The sequence below is a fragment of the Macadamia integrifolia genome, chromosome 14, assembly GCF_013358625.1.
Source record: "Macadamia integrifolia cultivar HAES 741 chromosome 14, SCU_Mint_v3, whole genome shotgun sequence".
Taxonomy (NCBI): Eukaryota; Viridiplantae; Streptophyta; class Magnoliopsida; order Proteales; family Proteaceae; genus Macadamia; species Macadamia integrifolia.
In genome coordinates this window covers 20865751-20886657 of record NC_056570.1, presented here as the reverse complement: position 1 = coordinate 20886657, position 20907 = coordinate 20865751, and the positions used below count along the sequence as shown (strand labels likewise).

Genomic DNA, 20907 nt, shown 5'->3' with positions numbered 1-20907 from the left:
TTTTTTTTTTTTTTTATGAAACTATTCTCTAAGCCTAGTTTGTAGTAGGCTTAGTTTAGTTTGATAATTAATATTTGGCACAAAGTCAAACCAGTTCAACCAGCCATTCCGGTCTATATCTGGTTCAGTGGTTCAGTCCAATAGAGTATGGACCGAAAGAATATGCCAAAAATATGTGACATGACCCATGATGTGTTGCTCTATATATTCCTAGTTTTGGTGGGGCCTTCGTACCCATACACGTGTCTTGATCACGATACATTGACGGCATAAATAGAATGGATATGCTTGAAATTCTCAAAATTGAGCTCCGTTACTCGGGAATCTAATCTTGTGGGCCCATAACACTGTATATCTGCTTGCCACGTAGGATTTTTTGATACCCGTAAACCGTGGCAATTAAAAGCCGCAAAGTCGCTATCAGAAAAATGACATTGCGTTTCGATCCGGTAAGACACGTCAGCACCGAAAAGCTGGGGTATGGGAATGGGTTTCGACTCGTGGTGGGGTCAACCATGTAGACCCCACTTAAAAAGGTCAAGCTCGATTTCTTAGGTAGCAAACATCCCCAAAAGGAAAATATTAAAAACTATGATTTTCCTTCTTTTTGTGTTTTTCTAGGAGGGAAAGGGAATAGCCTTTGTTCTGCAAGACCAGTATAAATATACGTTATGGACGAAAATGCCCCACAGATGGTTGTCCTGGGGTGTCAATTGGTGTGGTATTTGATATTCGATATTCGATATTCTGTATTTGATATGGTACAGCATATCAATGTTAGATAACCAAAATCGTAATATATTGAGAGAATTTGGTATGATATGATTTCAATTCTATAGGTTTTCGGTACTATTTCATTTGGTATGAATGCCGTTTCAGTATGATTTCAGTATAATATTTGTTTTTTACCCTATTTTTTACCTTTTATATATATAATTAATAATTTGATATGATTTTAGTATATCGATGTAAAATTTGATACGATTTTTGTTATTCGATATGTATCAAACGGTTTTGTCTTAAATATCAAAATTATAGCATATCAAGAAAAAAAAACTGTTTTCTCATACTAAAAATATATTTTCTCCTTCCGTACGATTCCGATATGACAATTATGATTTTGGTATCGATACTGAATAGACACCCTTAGGATCCATTGGGATTTTTACAAGGGTATTATAGTCTTTCAGACGCGTTTTTTGTCTTGGGATTAGTTTTTAAACAAAGGTCCGGGTTGGAAAGCGTAGCTGGGGATGCGGGCAGATCGGAGAATGTTGGGTCAAGAAGATCTATAATTTTGTGAACACGTTAGTCCATGCAGTTACTTACACACTAACTTACGCCGACGGTCCCTTTTATTTTCCCATGCTTTTTAGGAAAAGCGCAATTCCCAATAAAAGGAAAATGGAAAAATAATTTTTCTCAACATTCTTTTTCCATGGCCGCGTGAGAGGTGGGACCCATTCCTTACGAAAACGAAACTTTTACCGTTCTCGACGGGCGTTAGTCGTTAAGTGGCTTTGCTTTATCACAATTGGAGGCTACAGACTGCCAAAAATAACGGCGTTAACTTGGCAGTAAAAGACGCTCCATGTCCTTTGTCTCCATACAAGAAAGCGGGACCCACTTTTGGACAAGAGGCAACGGCTAAGTTGGTGCTGACGAGGGAGGGACACGTTGTCACTTCACCTCCTCATTGAGGATAAAGCAAAGACGAACGATTTAAACTCAATTTTATTTACCTAAAGTACCCCGGTCTTTTCGGATTATTCACTAAGTACCACTAGGTTGTTTAAGTAATTTCATAAGACATAAAAAACGTAAAAAAGGAACGGCGAGTCGGCAATGGGGCGGTTGCCTTATTGGTAATGCAACGATGCTGTCCACCTTTCCTTCCTTTTCTCCATTTCTTTTTACCTTCTCTCCACATTAAAATAAAACAGAACACAGAAAAAGAAAATAAAACTTTCACCACATGATCCTAGGGTTCACAAACTATATAAGATTGTAACATACTTTCATGTGTATCTAAAACCTTGCAATCAAGGGATTTTCGTCTACCGTGACTCAAGAAAACTTGGTCCTTTTATGAATGTAAGAGGTCAAGTCAGAGTCAAATAGTTAAGCAATTTTCAATTTGGTTGGTTTTGGCTTCTTATTGTTCTTTAATGGGTTTTTATTGGTTATGTTATTGGTGTGATTTCTCAAGTATAAAAAATAAACTAATGTAAAAGAAAAAAATTTATTGGGTTTTTTTTTATATCCGCTAAATTTTGATTTTGTGCAATTCCTAAAATACCTAAAACCAAATACGACAAATAAGGCATTCATTCAATCTTGTTTAATTTCTGTTATTCGATTAATCTAACGTGTCTAATTGATTCTTGATGATTTTTTAGATTCCTACTCAATAGTGTCCATTGCAACCGTCGGACAACAAGGACGTTGTTCTAGATTAGCCATGTATTCAATTTCAGAGTCATCAGAAATTTGCATAAGTTCAAAAGCACAATGTATTCAATTTCAAGGTCTAGTGAAGTTTAGAAAAATTCACAAACCACGTGGACAATGTGATCAATTTTAGTATCTTCTAAAGTATTATAGTAAATCTCTATTTTTCCAAACTTTGCAAACCTCATAAACAACTTCCATTCCAATCGCCTGATAGAAAAGACATGGTCGAAAATTGAACATGAAAATTATCACATGTTTATTTATTTATTTATTTTTTTTTTTTGGTTGTGAATGATGGATATGCCGGCCTTTGGCCTGACTAATCCTATGGGTTCATACTGACCCCCAACCAAATGTCGTATTTAATTCAATCAATTTTAGAGTATTGACATGCATCTCATGTATGTCTATGGAAGTATACTAGTCACCAAAATAAATAGATATTAAAAAAAGAGAGAATAAAAGAACAAAAAATACAAGTAATAAAAGACACACTCTTCACACGGAATATATAAAGTGTCTTTTTATTTAAGAGATATATTAAATAATCAACTTATATATCAACGGTTATGGTTGATAAGTTAATTAATTATTAACTAATAAAAATAGAATTTCCATAATTACTTTTTAAATCTGTCCTCAACTGATCAACCAGACACCTCACTCTAATTCCTCCCCCAATAAAAAGAACCCATTCGCCCTTTTCTCTTCCAATCTTCTCTTTCTTTCTTTCTTTTCTTTCTTTCTTTCCGTCTCTTGTTTGATCAGTTACTTTTTTGGGTTTCTATTGCCATTACTGTAAGAGATTCGAGCTCCATCTTCAGAAGAAAAGGATAAAAGAGAGGGACAAAGCTTATTAATATACGAATACACAGAGGAGACACACACCACAGCAGTAGTGAAAGTAGGAGGGAGAAAAAAATGATGGGCTTTTGTTTGGAATTTTTTATGGTTTTATCTGTTCTGGTTTTGGTTTCTGCAACAAATTCTAAGTTTCAGACTCTACCCATATTGTCTTTCGATGAAGGGTATTCTCATTTGTTTGGAGATAATAATCTCATGATCTTAAAAGATGGAAAAACTGTTCATCTCTCTCTAAACGAAAGATCAGGTCATTTTCTCTCTCTTTCTCGCTTGCTCTGCTTTTACTCTGTTTCTTCACTTTTCTGATTTTCTCTTGGAAACCAGGTTCTGGGTTTGTCTCTCAGGACCTTTACTTACATGGGTTCTTCAGTGCTTCAATAAAGCTACCAGCCGATTACACAGCCGGCGTTGTCGTCGCGTTTTATGTGAGTATTGATTGAATCGTTCATGCCAAGATCATTTTTTTTCTATTTTGGTTATAAAAAGACTCTGGGTTTTGTCTAATGTTCCTGATGGGTTGCTTTAGATGTCAAATGGAGATATGTTTGAGAAAATCCATGATGAATTGGATTTTGAGTTTCTGGGTAATATTAGAGGCAAAGAATGGAGGATTCAGACAAATGTTTATGGCAATGGAAGCACTAGCACAGGAAGGGAAGAGAGATACGGTCTCTGGTTTGATCCTTCTGAAGATTTTCATCAGTACAGCATTCTCTGGACTGATAATCTCATTATGTAAGCAACTTAGAAAACTATAATCTCACCCCTTAGTCTCTTCTGCTATTGCAGCTTTTTTTTTTAATCATCTTTCCTTCTGAAAATCTAATTTTCCTCTAATTCTGTCATTGTCTGTTATCGATTGTCTTTCTGTTTTTGGTGTTTTGATGTGATTCTAGTGCTACTAGGAGTGGAAAATTTTGATCTTTCTGGATTTTTTTTGGCAGAAAGATATCATTTGGGTTTCTTTAGAATGGTTCTTTTATTGTTATATGGACATCCTCTGTTTATTAAATTTGGTAGTTCTTCCTTAACATGGATTCCTGTTAACTGGTGATCATTTTCTTTCTTTGTTTAGTTTCCATTCTCTGAATTCTCTTCATGAAAATTCAAAATTAATGCCAATGATCTTTGTAGTTTTTTTCTTTTTTGACCTTTTTTTAACTCAGACTTCACCCTCTAATTTCTTCATTGAAGTCTGAACTCTGAAGATCAAATTTTCCCTCAATTATGAGAATTAATGATTAAATTCAGAAAGCTTTTCCTTATATGGTTTTTTGGATAATTTTCATTTTTTTTTCTTGGTCTCACTCAATTATTATTATTTTTTTCTTAATTTAATCAGATTTTATGTTGACGATGTTCCGATAAGAGAGATTAAGAGGACTGAAGCGATGGGTGGGGACTTCCCCTCCAAGCCAATGTCCTTATACGCCACTATATGGGATGGTTCTACTTGGGCTACAAATGGAGGAAAATACAAAGTAAATTACAAATATGCCCCTTACATTGCTGAATTTTCCGACCTGGTCCTCCACGGGTGCTCCGTCGACCCGATTGAATTGTCATCGAAGAAGTGCGACGCCGGTAATACTCTCACCGCCCTCAATATCCAAACCGGCATCAAATCCAAGCAAAGATCCAAAATGGTTCAATTCAGGAAGAATTATTTGCAATACTCATACTGCTATGACCGGGTCCGATACCCAACTCCTCTGTCAGAGTGTGTTATCGACCCGAGTGAGGCGGAGCGGCTCCGTGGGTTTGACCCGGTTACATTTGGTGGAGGCCGGCATCACCATGGGAAGCGGCGGCACCACCACCGGAGCAGAGCAAGCAAGGCTGAGAGCACCATCTCCCTCTAGAAGCCTTGACTTTTGGTTCATGAGGGGCCCTGTTTTTCCTTGCTCATGTCATTATGTCATTTTCATTTCGTTGGGTCAGTTTATGTGAATAGAGGGGGAACTTTATTGAGGTTGGTCAGGTCATATAGATTTCATGTGGGTATATATATTATTCATCTTCATAGCTTATTCTCTAGTATATGTTTGGATTGATGTGTCTTCCCTTTATAAATGGTAATTCATGATTTTTGTAACTTCGTACCCTCCCTTCCCCTCCCTTACCTTATGTTCAAATAAATGTCTAAGGCTCTAAGCTATGAAACTTTTATATAATAACATGGACAAGAAATGGGTTTTTATCCCTTCAGATTTTGCCTCTCTAATTCTCTGTCCTCTGTTTAAATGTGAAGCAACTTCTAAGTTCATGTGGGAGGGACAATTTGTCAAAGGTTGGAACCCTAGGTCAGCTTTTTATGATAATGTTTTGAATACAACACGTGGCCAAAAATAAGCCTTTAGATTGTCTTGGTTGGATATGGATTGAAATGGATGTGGGGACAAATTGAGAAATCCTAAGAAGTTTGTCAGTAAATGAGAAGAAAGATGGCTCCAAAGGTCCTGTTAAGTTTTGGTCGCAGTTGGGAACCTTTTGGAAGTACCAAGGGATGTGGCCTTAGGTTTTGTTCTGTTCTGTAGTTTTATATTTCACATGTGAAACAGTGAAAGGGAGAATTGGGGGCCCATTAGAACTCGAGAATTCAGCAAAGCCTCACTGGCTCAATCCCAAGTTGAAAGTTCAAGTTACTTGAGGTGGCATCAACAAAGGGTCCCATGCACTTCACATAAATTATTTAATTTGTGTAAGCACATAATCCATTAGAGATTGAACAGTTCCATTTTTAATTGCTCCATTGGTATTTGAGGGAGAAGAAAATTGGGTCCCTGAAATCCCTGAAACCAACGGCAGATGCTAGGAAGCAGAATTGGGTGATATGAGTTCATATGAACTAACACTTGGTCTTCAACTTAGAGTTTGTGTGCTTGAAACCAGATAAGTTAAACACAAATGCAAATACTGACAACAGGTCTTGGGTGGGTAATCTGAACACGCCTGATCTGCCCTCTTCAATTGGTTGCTCAGCCAGCCAATCACTCTCTCTCTCTCTCTCTCTCTCTCTCTCTCTCTCTCTCTCTCTCTCTCTCACACACACACACACACACACACACACAAGGAAGATATCTCTCTCTCTCTCTCTCTCTCTCTCTCTCTCTCTCACACACACACACACTCTCTCTCTCTCTCTCTCTCTCTCTCTCTCTCTCTCTCTCGCACACACACACACAAGGAAGATAAGCCACCTGTGACCATATCCATCTTTATCACCATTGTCAACTTCTTGCACTGCTACAGTAGATAAGAATCGTGAGTGAGAGGTTGGCTATGTTGTATGTTAAGTATTGAGGAAAGAGTCAAAAATGGGTGACAAAGAAAAGAGCCTCTCTCTCTCTCTCTCTCTCTGACAAGGAAGATAAGCCAGCCACCCTGTGACCACATTCCATCTTTATCACCATTGTCAACTTCTTGAACTGCTGCAGTAGATAAGAGTTGTGAGGATGAGGATTGGCTAAATTAGGGAGGTTTAAGTATTGTGGAAAGAGTCAAGAATGGGTGACAAAGAAAAGAACTGCAATACAATATTATATCTAAGATAATAGAAATTCGCAGATATTATCCAGTACCATTCCAACCAGATGGATCCAAGGATTTACCTGTCTGACTTCTCCAGGGTTTAGCTGGCAGACTACTTGATAACAGTCACCAGCTACACAATTGCAGTCAGTGGACCCAGCATTAGTTACAAAGATTCTCAAATTAGAGAAAGATGAAGAGACTGATGATAAACTCTAGGCCCAGTTTTTACCACCCTTCAGGCCTCCAATCACAATCTGATACTGTTGCCTGGGCTCAACAGAACTATACAATATTGGAAAGTCTTGTTTGCATTTATTTGGTTTTAGAGATTCCCATCTGCAATTGGCGGAGGAGATTCTAAAGACTTCTGAATTTAATAATAGCTGCAATCAGTTACACTTTTGAAGGGCATTGAAGAAACCACGACTGAAAATGGAACACTGTATGATTTATTTTGGTCTAAGTGCTATTACAGACCATTTTATTTTTACAACCTCCCTTGCTCTGCTTTACAGTACATCATAGACATTGTTTAATACTCCGTAAACATAATATTGCATTGAAACTTCACTTTTGGGATTTACCCTCAATTCTCTCAATCATTTTGACAAAATTTCGAACGATGGTTTTACCTTCTGTTGTTATGATGCTTTCAGGATGGAACTGAACACCCTGCAACAGCAGCACATATTGGTCAACCAAATGATAATAAATTAATGACTGGAAAAAAAATGCTATGATAACATGAAAAAGAAAAGGCATATATTTCATTAGAGATTTAGAAGCCTTCTTACAAAAGCAACTGCTGAAACCGATAGACATCATCAAGCTGTATGAGAGGCTGGCACTTAGAAGCAAGCATGAGATATTTCAACTTGACAAAGTCTTGGTTAACTTTCCAAATCTCGTTATTAGGTGACATGTCACTTTAGAGCCAAAGCAAGGAAAAGAAGATGCAGGCACTAGATTCACAACTTATAAAAGGATTTCATTCCAATTTCTTGAGACTGATCCATCATTGTTAATCCAGTCAGCATCCTTTTCATTTAGAAGTTTATAATTCTCTTAGGCAGACATTTTAAGAAGTTCCTTCAACTTCTGATCCCGCCCCCTCCTTTCTAATTGTATTTTCGATTGTACAGACATGGTAATCTCCTCTTTCTTCCATGAATGCAAGGTTAGATTTTCAAGAAGAATTGACCTAATTTAAAAGGCCATTTTTTAGGCTTCAGACAATCAGAGGCCAGGTTTGACAGTTAGTGACATAGTTAAAATGGTAGAACAACACTATAGTTCTGAACTTCTGAACTTCTGAATTGACAATGTTGATCAATGGGTGAAACATGTGTTCAGCCAACGAGGTGGTTCAAAAACTAAAGAGAGATGATGGGTGATTCTAGCACGCAGTGAGAAGAGGGTTGCACTGTGACATCATTATGACATGACACCTATGTACATAATGAATTGTTCTTCCCCACCTAATCCACAGAACCACTAAAAGAAAACTAGGAGGACAGGAAGTGACTAAATATGCTGCAATGCCAATACTTCATATGTTTCAACCTGGACTCCCTCTTCTTGTTTTCTCCCATTGAACATACCCCCCACCAGGAGATCCCCTGTCTGATCCGGCATCAATTGCCCTTGCATTTCCAGACCTTATCAAACATAGCTGTCTAGGCAACCCATGGTGGTAGAGGGAAGCCCAAGCACCTGAGGCAACAAGGCACCTGTCAAGGCGCCCTAGGTGAGCATCAATGTTGAACCTAAATGTGTTTAGGTTAGTTTGTGTTTACATCCACATCCATAAACAATGCACTTTTTTTCCCTTTGGAGTGCTCAACTATAGATAGTTACTGGTTTTCCTTTTGAATCTTGTTTGCAGATTTTGTTCCATCTGCCACTACTCAGCATTATTTTTTTCCATTCTAAAATCGAAATCCCACAGATTTTGATTCTGGATTTGAGCAGAAGGTTGAGAAGAGGGGGGGGGGGGGGTTAAGGAACAATCCAGATGGACCAAAACAGAGAACTGGAGAAGAAGAGAGCTACTGCCCGCCGGAGTTGCTCCCTGTTGGGGTTTGCCACTATGGAATCGCCGGATTCCAAGAGAACAGTGCCCGCCCAATTTGCTGCCTGTTGGAGTCGCCACAGACAGAGTCGCTGAAGAGTGGAATCACATCGCAAAGGCTCAAAGGGTTTAGTGTTGAAGTCAAGACTTCGATTCAGTACCCTTATTTTCATTTTTTTTTTTTTTTAATGCTTTAAAGCATGATTCCATGTTTTGTGCTACCAATCCATATACACAAACCAATGTGCGATTTATAAAGAGAATCAAATACATTTAATTAAAGAAAAAAAAAAAGTGGCAACAACACACCTTGCCTTTTCACTAGCACTTGGACACCCAGGCAATGCATAAGTCATGCCTCAAAAACTATGTTATCAAGGAATCTATACTCTAAAATGTAAAAAACCTTTAATGGACTAATCACTCATAATTTTAACAACTATAAAATATGTTGGAATCAATTTCATTTTAAATTCATTGCCCCATACTAAATGACATATGTGATACAACTTAGATCACCAGATGCAATACTTCAGCATTAAGAGATTCTTGATATATTAAACATGTTTTGTAATCAGTGGACAAAATGAAAGACACCCCCCCCCGCCCCGGGGGGAGGGGTTGGGGAAGCAATCTCAACTCATGTAGTTCTTTCTTGGCACGATAAACATATACCACTGTATTTTTACTGCACATCCAAATTTTGTTAACTAATTTCCATATCCATCAGACATAATCCACATCAATAAAGAAAATGATTTCCCAGATGGAACATTTTGGTGGAAAAGGACATTACCAGAAGATGCCTATACTTTTTGTGACGAGCAGCCATAATCAATCCATCCTCTGTCCATGCTGTAATCTCAAGTTCATCACTAGGAAAACTCTCATTTTCGATCACAAGACTATGATATCTACCCGCAGTAAAAGGGCTGCATTATCGCACAAACAGTCAACCATACTTTCAAACTACCAATTAAATATGCCTAGTCTGATGCAAACTGTATACAGTTACTAGCTCGGAATAAAGAGGGAAAATATCCATAGAAATTACCTAAGGGATCCATATTTGGTATATTCCTACCAAGCATCAACTTTATAGAGGATAGAATCTTTAAAATTAAAAGGCAATTCAAACAGTTACCAAATAATTAATAGATGGAATACATAATCAAAGCAAACACAATACCATAATAAGATTACAGAACCTGAGCATATATCAAAGCTGCTTAACCATGTCAATATTCCATCTCAACTAAATTTTAAAAAATTTTGCATGTGAACAAGAATATAAAGTGATATGAAACAAGTCCCCCACCCCCACCCCCCCCAAAAAAAAAAACCATGAAAGCACAATATCAATTCCTATTTAACTAAAATAGCACTTCCACTCTGTAAGCAAAATCTTGTTTTCAAAATGGATGACATGAATAACGATGAACAAAATGCATTCTCACTATTTGGTGCAATGAACTGCAAAATTTGGTAGACCTAGCATATGCTCCATTTTTACATTCATTAACTTCCTTGCTCTAAATCTACATCTTTCAAAGATCCAAATTAAACACAAATAATTTGTTAATCAAATAGAAAAGCCGGAGTGGGCAATAATATAACTGAGACACAAGGTCAAGAAAAATAAATAAATAAAAACTTGTCCCCATGCCAGTGATAACCAAAAATAGTTTCATAGAGCTGCCTAAGATTTGAGCTCCCCCAATATTTAACAAAATAGTGCCATTGATTTCATTCAGGGTTATTTGAGGCACAATCAAGGTGCCAAGGCCTCCAAGCACCTGAGACAGGAAGAGAGAAATTTTAGAAAGAACCATGGATAAGAGGTCTATGAAATTTGATCTTAAATTCGATATAATGATACGGGACAAAGAACTGTTGAGAGATTCACCATATTGGGAATTTTATCAAAAGCAACCTAACTACAGTTCTATTTAGAATGCTATAAAGTAAGACAAGATTAGTTTCCTTAAATAGTTTCTCTTATTGAAATGTCTTGTGTGCCGGAGATTTTTCAGAGTTACTCCGAGTAGAGAAATGAATGAAAGGAAGAGATACTAGAAATTTTAAAATCTTAGGATGCATGATCTATAACTAACTCTACATAAAGGCAGGAGAAAACATGGTGGTAGTGAGGAGATAGATTTTTAGGATTTAGGGATACAAGGGGGTAGGGAGAGTACTGCCACTTAGGATTGGGGAGGGAGAAGAGGAGACCATGTGGAGGAGAGAGAAAAAAGGGAAAGAGATTGATATGGCAAGATAATCAAGGTAATTCCGAGCCAACTTTTTCAGAAACCAAAACTCATATGGTGGAAATGAAGACTACATAACAAATGAATAATGCACCCTTGGTGATGATCTTTGAAACTATGTGCAAAAATCTTATTTGATTAACTGAATCCAATTAAGAGATCTGGAACTCAAATTCAGAACGGGCCTAAGAAAGTGAAATACCCAGTTATTCAGGATAAATGCAATTTCCAACAGATAAGTAATTACATTGTGGCATGTGACTACTGTCTCTAACAGAAATCAGATAGATTGCAGGTGTACATAGCCATACGTAGTAAATGTGTAACAGCATCTGCTTGGGTCTCTGTCATATATAATAGTTAGATGTTGACAATCATAGTAAAATAGGTCAGCATTTTAAACCATCTCAACTAATCCTTTTTTCAGCTTACTTGAGTTTATCAACATGTATCCTCTCTCTCTCTCCCAACCAGATCTACAACCCCCTTCTCCTATCTGCCCCCTCATTCTCTCCCCAACCTACTACCATCTCTCTTTTATTCACCACCCCCACTGCCTTACACAATCAATTTAAGTCGGGTCAATTCAGGTATGGCATCGTAAAGAAGCAAAAAACAGATCGAATTGATTTTTTGGGTCGGATACAAGATTGGTTGATAGTTGCAAGATCATAATCGTGTAACATATAAATCTGTATTAGGTGGGTTGTAAATGGGTCCACAGGAGGATCGGTTTGAGTATGGGTTTAATTGCTATTGAACGTGTCACAAATGGGTTGGGTCATAAACAGATTTAGTTGGAGAGAACTCAACCAAAGCCAACCCAACCTGCCCCATTGGCCACCACTACCCCCGAGGTTCTTCTAGAAAGTTAAATGATTTGGAGCTGCAATATGTTAGCAACCTGCTTAAAATCTTAAGAGGTGTGGAGACTGATACTTTGAAGACAGATTCATGGAGCTGGTCTCAAGTGTCAACTGAGATGATTTCTGTTACATCAGTGACAGTGATCCTTCAAAGAATTGAACCCAACAATGATTACCCTTGGTACAAAAATCTTTGGAAAAATAAGGTTCCAAGTAAATAACTTGCTAGTTATGCACTTTATGCCGAAACAAATCTCTAATAGGAAACCAACAGATTAACATAAGCTGAATTACACCTCATAGATTTGTTAGTTCATAGAGTAAGGGTATATTGGGTACTGATTAAATAAGCTTGTATTTTTACCTCCTTATGTATTCTTTTGTTAGTGTGGAGGGTATCGATGTAATCTTACATAGTTTTCACAAGTAAATACAAGCATTCTTACATATCCTCCTCCTTCTCTCGCTCTTCTCATCTTTTCTTCCTCTTCTTACTCTTCTTTCTCTTCTCTCATTTTTTTTCTCTTTTATTGCTTTGAACTTGGTATCAAAGCTGGTTTGAGAGTCGACCAACAACTTGTCTCTCCCTTGTGCCTCTAGTTTTTAAAGCACTAGAAGAATAGAGTGCTCCAATAGAGGGTGCACAATGTAAGAAGAGTTGTTCAAGCTGTTCACCCACCAAAAAGAAAATACATTGATGAAGATTTGAAGCTGTGAAGACAGATTTGTAAGCAAGGAAGGAAAAACAAGGGTACTGCCATCCCTGTAGTTACTGCTGACTGCTCCCTTTCTCTCTCCTCAGGGATCATTTGAAATTGGGCCCAAGGGTTTTCTTTCAAGCCCCCATAACCTCAGCTGCAAAGGAGTTGAAGAGTTGGTTTGCAACTCAATTTTCTGGAATGTTACAGTACAACCAGATTCTCGTTTACTAGCTGTTCTATCAACTTGAATGTTAAGCTTCAGGAAATCTCGTATTATTTGTTTGTGAGTAGCTATTTGGGGATTGTGAGTGCGATAGAACGAACCCAAACGTTGAAATGTATATTTGATTGAAGTTTCTTCAAGTTTTGCGATCTGTTTGCTTGCAGGAATGTCGTGTGAATGTAGGAAAGAGTGTATGGGTACAGTGTGTTCTCCACATCTGGTTTGAGTATCCAACCAGCTTCCCCAGTCTGTTCTCACATAATGTTCGAGTTCAGTAGACCAACAGAAGCCTCAGCTGGTAGATCGAATAGTGCTAACCCCAGTCTGATTGCTCTTGAAAATCCAAACACCCTATCCATTGTTAAGTTGGACAACACCAACTATTGTTAAGTTACCCTTAAATCATACATGTAGAACGGGATTGAAAAAGTTAAGGATTTGGGATCGGTCAAGGCCGATACTGACCGTTCCATTCCGTTTTTCAGAACAATGCAAGTTGGCATGGTGGAGGAAGATGCCAAAGTTCAATCCATGTGAATGATAGAGATAGAATCAGATGCATGGCTCTAAATCTCTGTGGAAACTTCGTGGTATCGACCAAGCCTGAGACGACATCTATAGTCAAATCGGATTTGTACCTGATTTCGATCCATTTCAACCAAATTTTGAGTTTTCCATGGGTTTCGACCTTTTTATTTCGCATGTTTCGACCTGAAACCAGTTGAACCACCTATATAATTCACTTACCCCATTGGAACTTGTCTATTTCGACCACCATTTCAAACCAAGTTTGGCAGTTACTTATGCCAATATCATTTAAGAAAATGATTTTATATGTTCATTTACTTAAGATATTATGATTTGTTTCCTTGGATTAAACAGCCCAATCAAGGCACAAAAAGGTGACCAAGCACAAATGACGTACACGTTAGTTAATTAGCACTTGGTGCAAGGAGTGTGCCTCCCGAATTAGGCGCAAGGCACATGCCTGAAGCACATGGCTTCATAATATGTATGTGTAAAAGAACATATAGAATTCAGTAAGCTTAATCTCTAAGATGAAAAATTAAAGCAACTTAGTTACTTACCATGACTGCAATCAGTTGTTAGAATCAATAGGTCTGCAAATTGTTCATTTGATAAATTGAAACCCTTCTTATTGGCTGATCATGATCATAATGCTTCCCAAAATCGAATTCTTGATTCAATGAGGAACAATATCACCATTTTTGTTCAATATGATACCAAAAGTGGATGATTGATTCATTTCATACTATAAATGCAGGAAAATGAAGTTTGATAACTCTGATTCCTATTTCTCAGTGAAATCAATATGCCTAACCTTCACTTACAGCTGGAACTGAGCCTGATAAATATTATATGATTATATCTATACACATTTTTAAAGAATTTGAGATGAAGCAACCTAAACATTAAAAAATAAATAATAAATAAATAAATAAAAACGACATGAAATTAGGTGTCGGGAGAGAAAAGGAAAACTGACAACTTACTTAGACAATCCTGAGAACAGATCTTCCCCCTTTTCATCATAATATACAGGAGAACTTTTCCCATGCATAACACCAAAAGGAGCGCGCACAATCTTTCCTGCAAAACAGTAAAGATAATTGACTCCCTTAACAACAACAGAAAAAAAAAAAATTTAAAATTAAAACAAAAAAAGAAAGGAAGAAGAAGAAAAGAAAAATATAAGTGTATTTTAGGTACGTAACCACAGATTTTAAAGCAAACAAGATGGATCCAAAAAAAGTGGAAAGTCAATAACTAGAAGAAACAGCATTAATACACACCCCCAAAAGCTTCCCCAATGCACTGCAATCCCATACAAACACCAAATAAAGGTACTGTAGGTCCAAGCTCCAAAACAGTTTGTAATGATATCCCTGAATCTTGAGGTGCACCTGTAAGAGGGAAACACAATTCACTTAACTAATCTGACATTGTACTAGTGGACAGTCATAAGATAGGTTGTCCTCAAACCTGGTCCTGGAGATATAAGCACTCCTCTTGGATTTTTCCTGTACATATGACAAATAAATTCATTTACACCAAATATTTAAAGATGTGACATGTCCATAACAAATCAAATTCCACTCAGATGATTGTCAGAAGGATATCCCAATCTCCCTTGTTAAGAAATTGTTTGACTATGTCACTCATTGGAAAATAAATTAACTATGAGTGTTGATTAATTTTAGACTTTCATCCCTGCCTCCTCCTCCGACACCCCCTCCCCCCCACCCCCCTAAAAAAAAAATCTCATTGGGATACAAACTTGGCAACCAACATTCAACAATAATTCCATTTTCTTTCGGATGCAGTCAAGAGCAGTGTATTAAGCCATTTGAAGATGAAAAAAAATAAGTATATTTGTAACTGAGGGAAAGATGTGAATCTCGAGAATAATTTAAACTTGTGTAGTATTTATGTTGTCAATCCTTTTCCAGATCATGCTCTCTGAATCGTGATGGGTTGAGAATGGTAAACTCTAGCAACAATCTACCTAAAGAAGTTAATAATTTTTGTTCTCAGTCCTAACATTAGGGTTTAATGGTTAATTTTTTCCTAATCAAGGAGATAAGGACATTTTCCACATATCAAGTTATATGCATGAAATTGGCAATAAACCAACTAGGAAGAAAATCTCTTACTTCTTCAACTCCTCCACGGTAAGTTCATCGTTTCGGTATACCTCGAAGTTGCAACCCAGCTCTCCCAAATACTTCAAAAACAGAAAGAGTTAGGCCCAATTAGAAAAAATCTTCTCCAGTTTGAGCACAAATAAACCTTCATCAAGCTATAGTTTATTCAAGCAAAACTTTTTTCAGAACAGAATGCAGCCAAGGAACATAAAAATTGGCACTTGATTTATAATTTATAAGCAAAAAAAGCGCATTCTTTTTTTTTTCTTTCTTTCTTTTTTCCTCTTCCTGATACAACCTATAAACGATAAGAAGGCATCACTCCTATTTGTGAACACATCTAGGAAACAAATACCAAAGACATAATGAAAAGGAAAACCCAAACTTTAGCGAACGAAATGAAGATTGAAAGAAAACCTGGCAAAGATTGTAAGTGAAACTGTCGTAATTATCAATGACGATAATCGGATTCTCGATCTTCTTGTCTTCAACCGTAACGACAGAATTCACAGTCCCAGGCACAGCACATAGTGCAGGGACACAAAACCCTTTGTTTCGAGATACCAATGATCCATTAAAAGTTCCTACAAAGATGACAAGATAAAAAATAAATAAATAATAAAATTGGGAAGAATCAAAGCAAACAGAGATCAAACAAAACAAATTCATGAATCAACTCACTTGCAGGAGAACAAATTCTCGAAAAAAAACGAGGACTTGCTAGGGTTTTAGAAGAAACCATCTTCGGTTGAACTACAGTTTTGTATGAAAAAGTCGCAGCCATGATGATGATGATTCTCGAGCTCTGCAATGCTTGTCAAGAAATGATTATCAGGATTGAGATTTCTTCCTCGAGAATTCTTTTTTCTTTCAGATTTTTTTTGAAACAGAAATTTAAAGCTTCTGAATTCCCTCCAAAATCTTTGGTTTTGAGATATTAAAGCAATGCCCTAAAGAGGTAATGTAAGAAGATGATACACTCGGAGTTGCGCCAAACCAAAATTCGGTTCAGTCCCCTTAAGAAAAGGGCTGTTTAGGAAACTGTTTTCAGAATCTTTACATAAATTAGGTAATTATTTATTCAAATAAACAAATTTAGGTTAAAAAATGGTTATAAACTTCTAAAATTAGCAAAAATGTGACAGCTTGGACCAGTTGAATGCTTAAAAACAAGTTTAAAGTTAACTCTTTTACTCACATGGTTGATGATGTGGCAGTTTCTAACCACATGGATTGGTAAGGTCCTCCAGGGATTTTTTTTTTTTTTTTTTACACTTTATGGATTAAATTTTTTATTTAATACATTTTTTCTTTCTCATAAAAAAAAATGAATTAATCACATGTTAAATTCAATAAATGTTAAATTGTATTCACTTATGACCATGTCATTTGGATGATCCAAATTTTGGCTTGCAATGGCGTGACCAATGAACGCACATCCAGGGCATCCAATAGGATTAGGATATTTCATTTCATGTGAGATGATGATAATTTTGTTTTTCATGTGTTTGGGTGCAAATTCCACGTAGCCCAACAACCTTCTTCTTCCAATATTTATTTCATAGAAGAATGTTTATTGTTTAAGAGTGTAGCCTAAGGCGATAGGATATTCCCAATGACTATTCTTGAAAGGAATCATCGTAAGGGCAAAAAAGTCATTTTAAGAGAGAAGACGAAAAAGATAAATATAAAGAAACATTAACGTATATAGATTACGCTCACGAACATAAATCTCTCGCTAATTATCTATTTATTTTTTCCTTATATAAAGAACTTGAATTATATTCAAATTTTAATGGTAGATAAAGAATGATTAGATCTACCTGTGAGTCAGATTTTAAATATTTGCTACTATGTTTTATTAAATCGGTGACATGTTCAAAGTCTTAAACTATTACCACCGACTCTTTAACTTTTGTCATATCTATGTTCACATCAGCAATCAATTATCATGTATATTGAATAAGTTAAACATGTTAGCATTGTGTCACTATTTTGTTTGCCTCTTTTTCCCTCTTGGAAAAGCCACTTTATTCGTTACATTTCAGTCTTTCATTGATTGAGTCATTAGCTCTAGAAAAACTATCGATGTGCCCAATCTCTTCCATACAAATAAAATTATAATAAGTATTATTAATCTCCTATTTGTTTTTAGTACGAAATAACATTTATTTCACAATATTCGAGTATATGACAAAATTCCAATTAACAGAATGAGACTCCAAAGCTAGGAAACTGAACAAAAACATCCTCGAAATTCAAAATATAGTTAATACAAACAATTTTGTCACTATATTTAACATTTGGGACACATGGGTAATGATTTTGTCACCATTTTCCATGTGGTACACATGGATAGATGTGGGTATATTCACGTGATAATAAACCTTAAACTTCCCAACCAAAATATAAATATCACAGTTCATATATCAACATGAAACAACTATTTTAATGTGTTTGATTGAAAAACCTTTCCAAGACAATTAAAGTAAGGTAGCGTTTGGTAGTTATCCAGAAAAATGTTTTTGACGTTTTTCTCGTTCTATGAGAATAAAAAGAATAAAGCATTTCGTGTCATGCAATTTCGTGTCTCTTCTTTTTTTTTTTTTTTTTCTTTTTTAGCGAAAAGGAAAAAAAAAAAAAGAAGAAATAAATGCAAAATGATGGAACGACAAAACCTTGTTCCGTTATTTCCGTTTTGTTCCAAATACAAAATGGAAAATGAGTGAAAACTAGGGTAATCGTTCCTTAAACAAGTTAATTAAACATCATTTTTTTTAAATGGCATTTTAGCACAGAAATAGAAAATTTTATTTTTTTACATGAAATGTCATTTCTAAAACAAAATGACTATCAAACGCAGCCTAAGATTCAAAAGAGTAGGGAAATTGTAAAAGGCATTTCTCATTTTCACTTATATGGTTAATTTTTGTTGGAGGGTCTAATGCAAAACTTTTAAAGGTATTAAGTGAAGATAGCCCAAGTGTTTTTCCTAATTTATTCTAATTTGTTTAACATAATATCAAAATAGTATTTGTTGATTGTTTGTTCTCTATATAATGTATATCTACTTAAATGGAGATTGTTGATAATTGAGCTATTGAGAGTTATAGAAGTATAGTCCCACACTGGTTATCTAAGACCTTAGATGTATCTTTATGTACCATTGAGCTATCTCCTCCTAATAACTTAAGCTGTTGAGTTAGACCCCACAAGTGGTATTTTCGTATGTGATCCTAATTTATTTGACAATTTTTTGCTACAAAAACACAGCTTGATTTTAGGTTGAGTCCAATTAGGTTTAATCCAAGGTGTTCTGACCCATATGATAGACGAGACTATAAATTGAGAAAAAGAACCTTACAGTCTGGCGCAGCCCAAACTAGTGAATGCATCTGGTGGTCTATTGTACATCTATCCACATAATTCCCAATTTGCCCTAATCATATGGGCAACCCACGATTGGGTACCCTTTTACATTTAAAATGATTAAAATTTGTAATAACATTTTAATAAATGATGGCTCTATACAATCGATGTAAACCTGAAATTTGTCATGTGAGAAATCTAGAGGCTAGCCCACTTATCTAAGGGTGGATAAAGAGATCAGCCTCCACGTGGCCTAAATCTTGGATCTTGAAGGCAATCATGTTATAGACTTATAGTACACGTGATTTCCCCATTTATTTATTAAATCGGTACATCTAAGGCTCTCTTTGGTTTGATTTCTATTTGTATTTATTTGACTTATTTCTATTTTTACAAGTGTTTGGTGTAATTTATAGCACTTATTTCTATTTATAATAAATTAGAAAAAATCACAAATCACAAATTACTCTAAGCTATTTGTGATTTATGGCAACAAATCATTTATGTTGATTTTTGCTACCTTGAATAAATACTTGTGTTAAACTACTCAAAATCAATGGTAAATAAGTAACTTTAGTATGTTTTATACTTTTTTCAATAAAAAAACCCCAAATCCTATGATCTCTCGCTCAAAGCACAAAATTGAATGTTTTAACTAAAACCTATTTTCTCATTATATAATCTATTTTATAAATAGTAACCAAACGAATACTATTTGTGGTCCATAATTTATTGTTACAAATAATTTATAAAAAATAATTAATAAATACAAATAAAAATCATACTAAAGAGAGCCTAATGTATGAAGTTATTGGGAATGAAGTGCATCGAAATCATTTATGTATTTTAAGCCATACTTGGTACACATTCTTCGAATAAATTCTGAATCAAGAATGCAATTTGAAATCTAATTATTCTCTTTCTTTCTCACTAAAATACATTCTAGATTAATAATCTCTTTGAGAATGCATAACAAACACATCATTAAACCACCAATTACATAAACATAGCAAGCCCAAGAGTTAAAAAGTTGAACTTCCTTCATACAATACTCATTGGGAATTGGACCAGTTTCTCTCCTCTCATAGTGAAGAGAGATCTCTTCATTTATCCCATCTGACCTGTATTGGACTAGAGAAGGGTATTTCTGACCAATAAAGGGTGAGAATTAATGTTGAACACAGAGTTTAACTTCACCTCACCATTGGCAAAGACACTTAGAGGAGGACAAACTCTATCCTTCAAAATTTATTAGGCTAAATTTAGATCTTGAACGAAGACAAAAGTTTTGTGCCAAATCAGCTAAAATGGATGAGCATAATCAGAATTTAATATTTATGTTTGTGCAATGAATATAAATTATATTTTAATTTTAAGAAAAAACTTTTATAGGAACCGATTTTCCCTTCACTCACGATGAAAAGAGAATCTCCTCACTATCCCTTTTTTTACCAGTTAGATGGAATTCTAAGAACAATGAGAACATTTTGAATTTTTGCATGGTAGAATAAAGTAATTATGGCCCTTCATCCATGTGTGAAAGGTACGTCCACAATGAAGGAAAACTTTCACCAACTTAATTTTTAAGAGATAAAGGAAAGGTAAAAATTTTGTTTCAAACAGAAAATCCATTGATCAAAGTTGCCGCATCATTCTTCCAAGTGAGACTCCCACCATGGTTACAAATGTAACTGATTTCCCTCCATGTATTTATTTTGGTTTCTCACAAAAAAAAAAAAAAAAAATCACCCTGTTAATGACAATGTCTTGTGAGGTTTGATGACTCAAGTGGGGATTTTTCTCTTAATGAAAAATCTAAGTGTGGGTTGAAAAATGGTTTGACATTAATAGCAAACTCTCTCTCTCTCTCTCTCTCTCTATTTTTTTTT

General features: G+C 35.7%; 2 protein-coding genes across 2 annotated transcripts; one reads left to right on the top strand and one right to left on the bottom strand.

Moving 5' to 3' along the window:
* The first annotated feature begins 3124 nt into the window (after positions 1 to 3124).
* Positions 3125 to 5413, top strand: LOC122060557 (probable xyloglucan endotransglucosylase/hydrolase protein 28). The gene is made up of 4 exons (XM_042623688.1): positions 3125 to 3565; positions 3643 to 3743; positions 3845 to 4053; positions 4661 to 5413. Exons 1-4 carry the CDS (start codon positions 3376 to 3378, stop codon positions 5178 to 5180), a joined length of 1020 nt encoding a protein of 339 aa, XP_042479622.1. The 5' UTR covers positions 3125 to 3375; the 3' UTR covers positions 5181 to 5413.
* Positions 5414 to 7279: 1866 nt separating this feature from the next.
* Positions 7280 to 16659, bottom strand: LOC122060537 (anthranilate synthase beta subunit 1, chloroplastic-like). Its single transcript, XM_042623656.1, has 8 exons — positions 16331 to 16659; positions 16067 to 16233; positions 15659 to 15729; positions 14988 to 15025; positions 14798 to 14908; positions 14498 to 14594; positions 9720 to 9855; positions 7280 to 7524 (listed from the first exon to the last, which is right to left on the bottom strand). The coding sequence occupies exons 1-8, from the start codon at positions 16431 to 16433 to the stop codon at positions 7420 to 7422; spliced, it is 828 nt and encodes a 275-aa protein (XP_042479590.1). The 5' UTR covers positions 16434 to 16659; the 3' UTR covers positions 7280 to 7419.
* Positions 16660 to 20907: the final 4248 nt, after the last annotated feature.

Coding starts and splice junctions, on each gene's coding strand:
- LOC122060557 (XM_042623688.1), top strand. CDS start 3,376: ATGATGGGCTTTTGTTTGGAATTTTTTATGGTTTTATCTGTTCTGGTT. Junction 3,566..3,642: donor CTCTCTAAACGAAAGATCAG/GTCATTTTCTCT, acceptor CTTGGAAACCAG/GTTCTGGGTTTGTCTCTCAG. Junction 3,744..3,844: donor GCGTTGTCGTCGCGTTTTAT/GTGAGTATTGAT, acceptor GGGTTGCTTTAG/ATGTCAAATGGAGATATGTT.
- LOC122060537 (XM_042623656.1), bottom strand. CDS start 16,433: ATGGCTGCGACTTTTTCATACAAAACTGTAGTTCAACCGAAGATGGTT. Junction 16,234..16,330: donor GAGAATTTGTTCTCCTGCAA/GTGAGTTGATTC, acceptor TCATCTTTGTAG/GAACTTTTAATGGATCATTG. Junction 14,595..14,797: donor CATTGGGGAAGCTTTTGGGG/GTGTGTATTAAT, acceptor ACTGTTTTGCAG/GAAAGATTGTGCGCGCTCCT.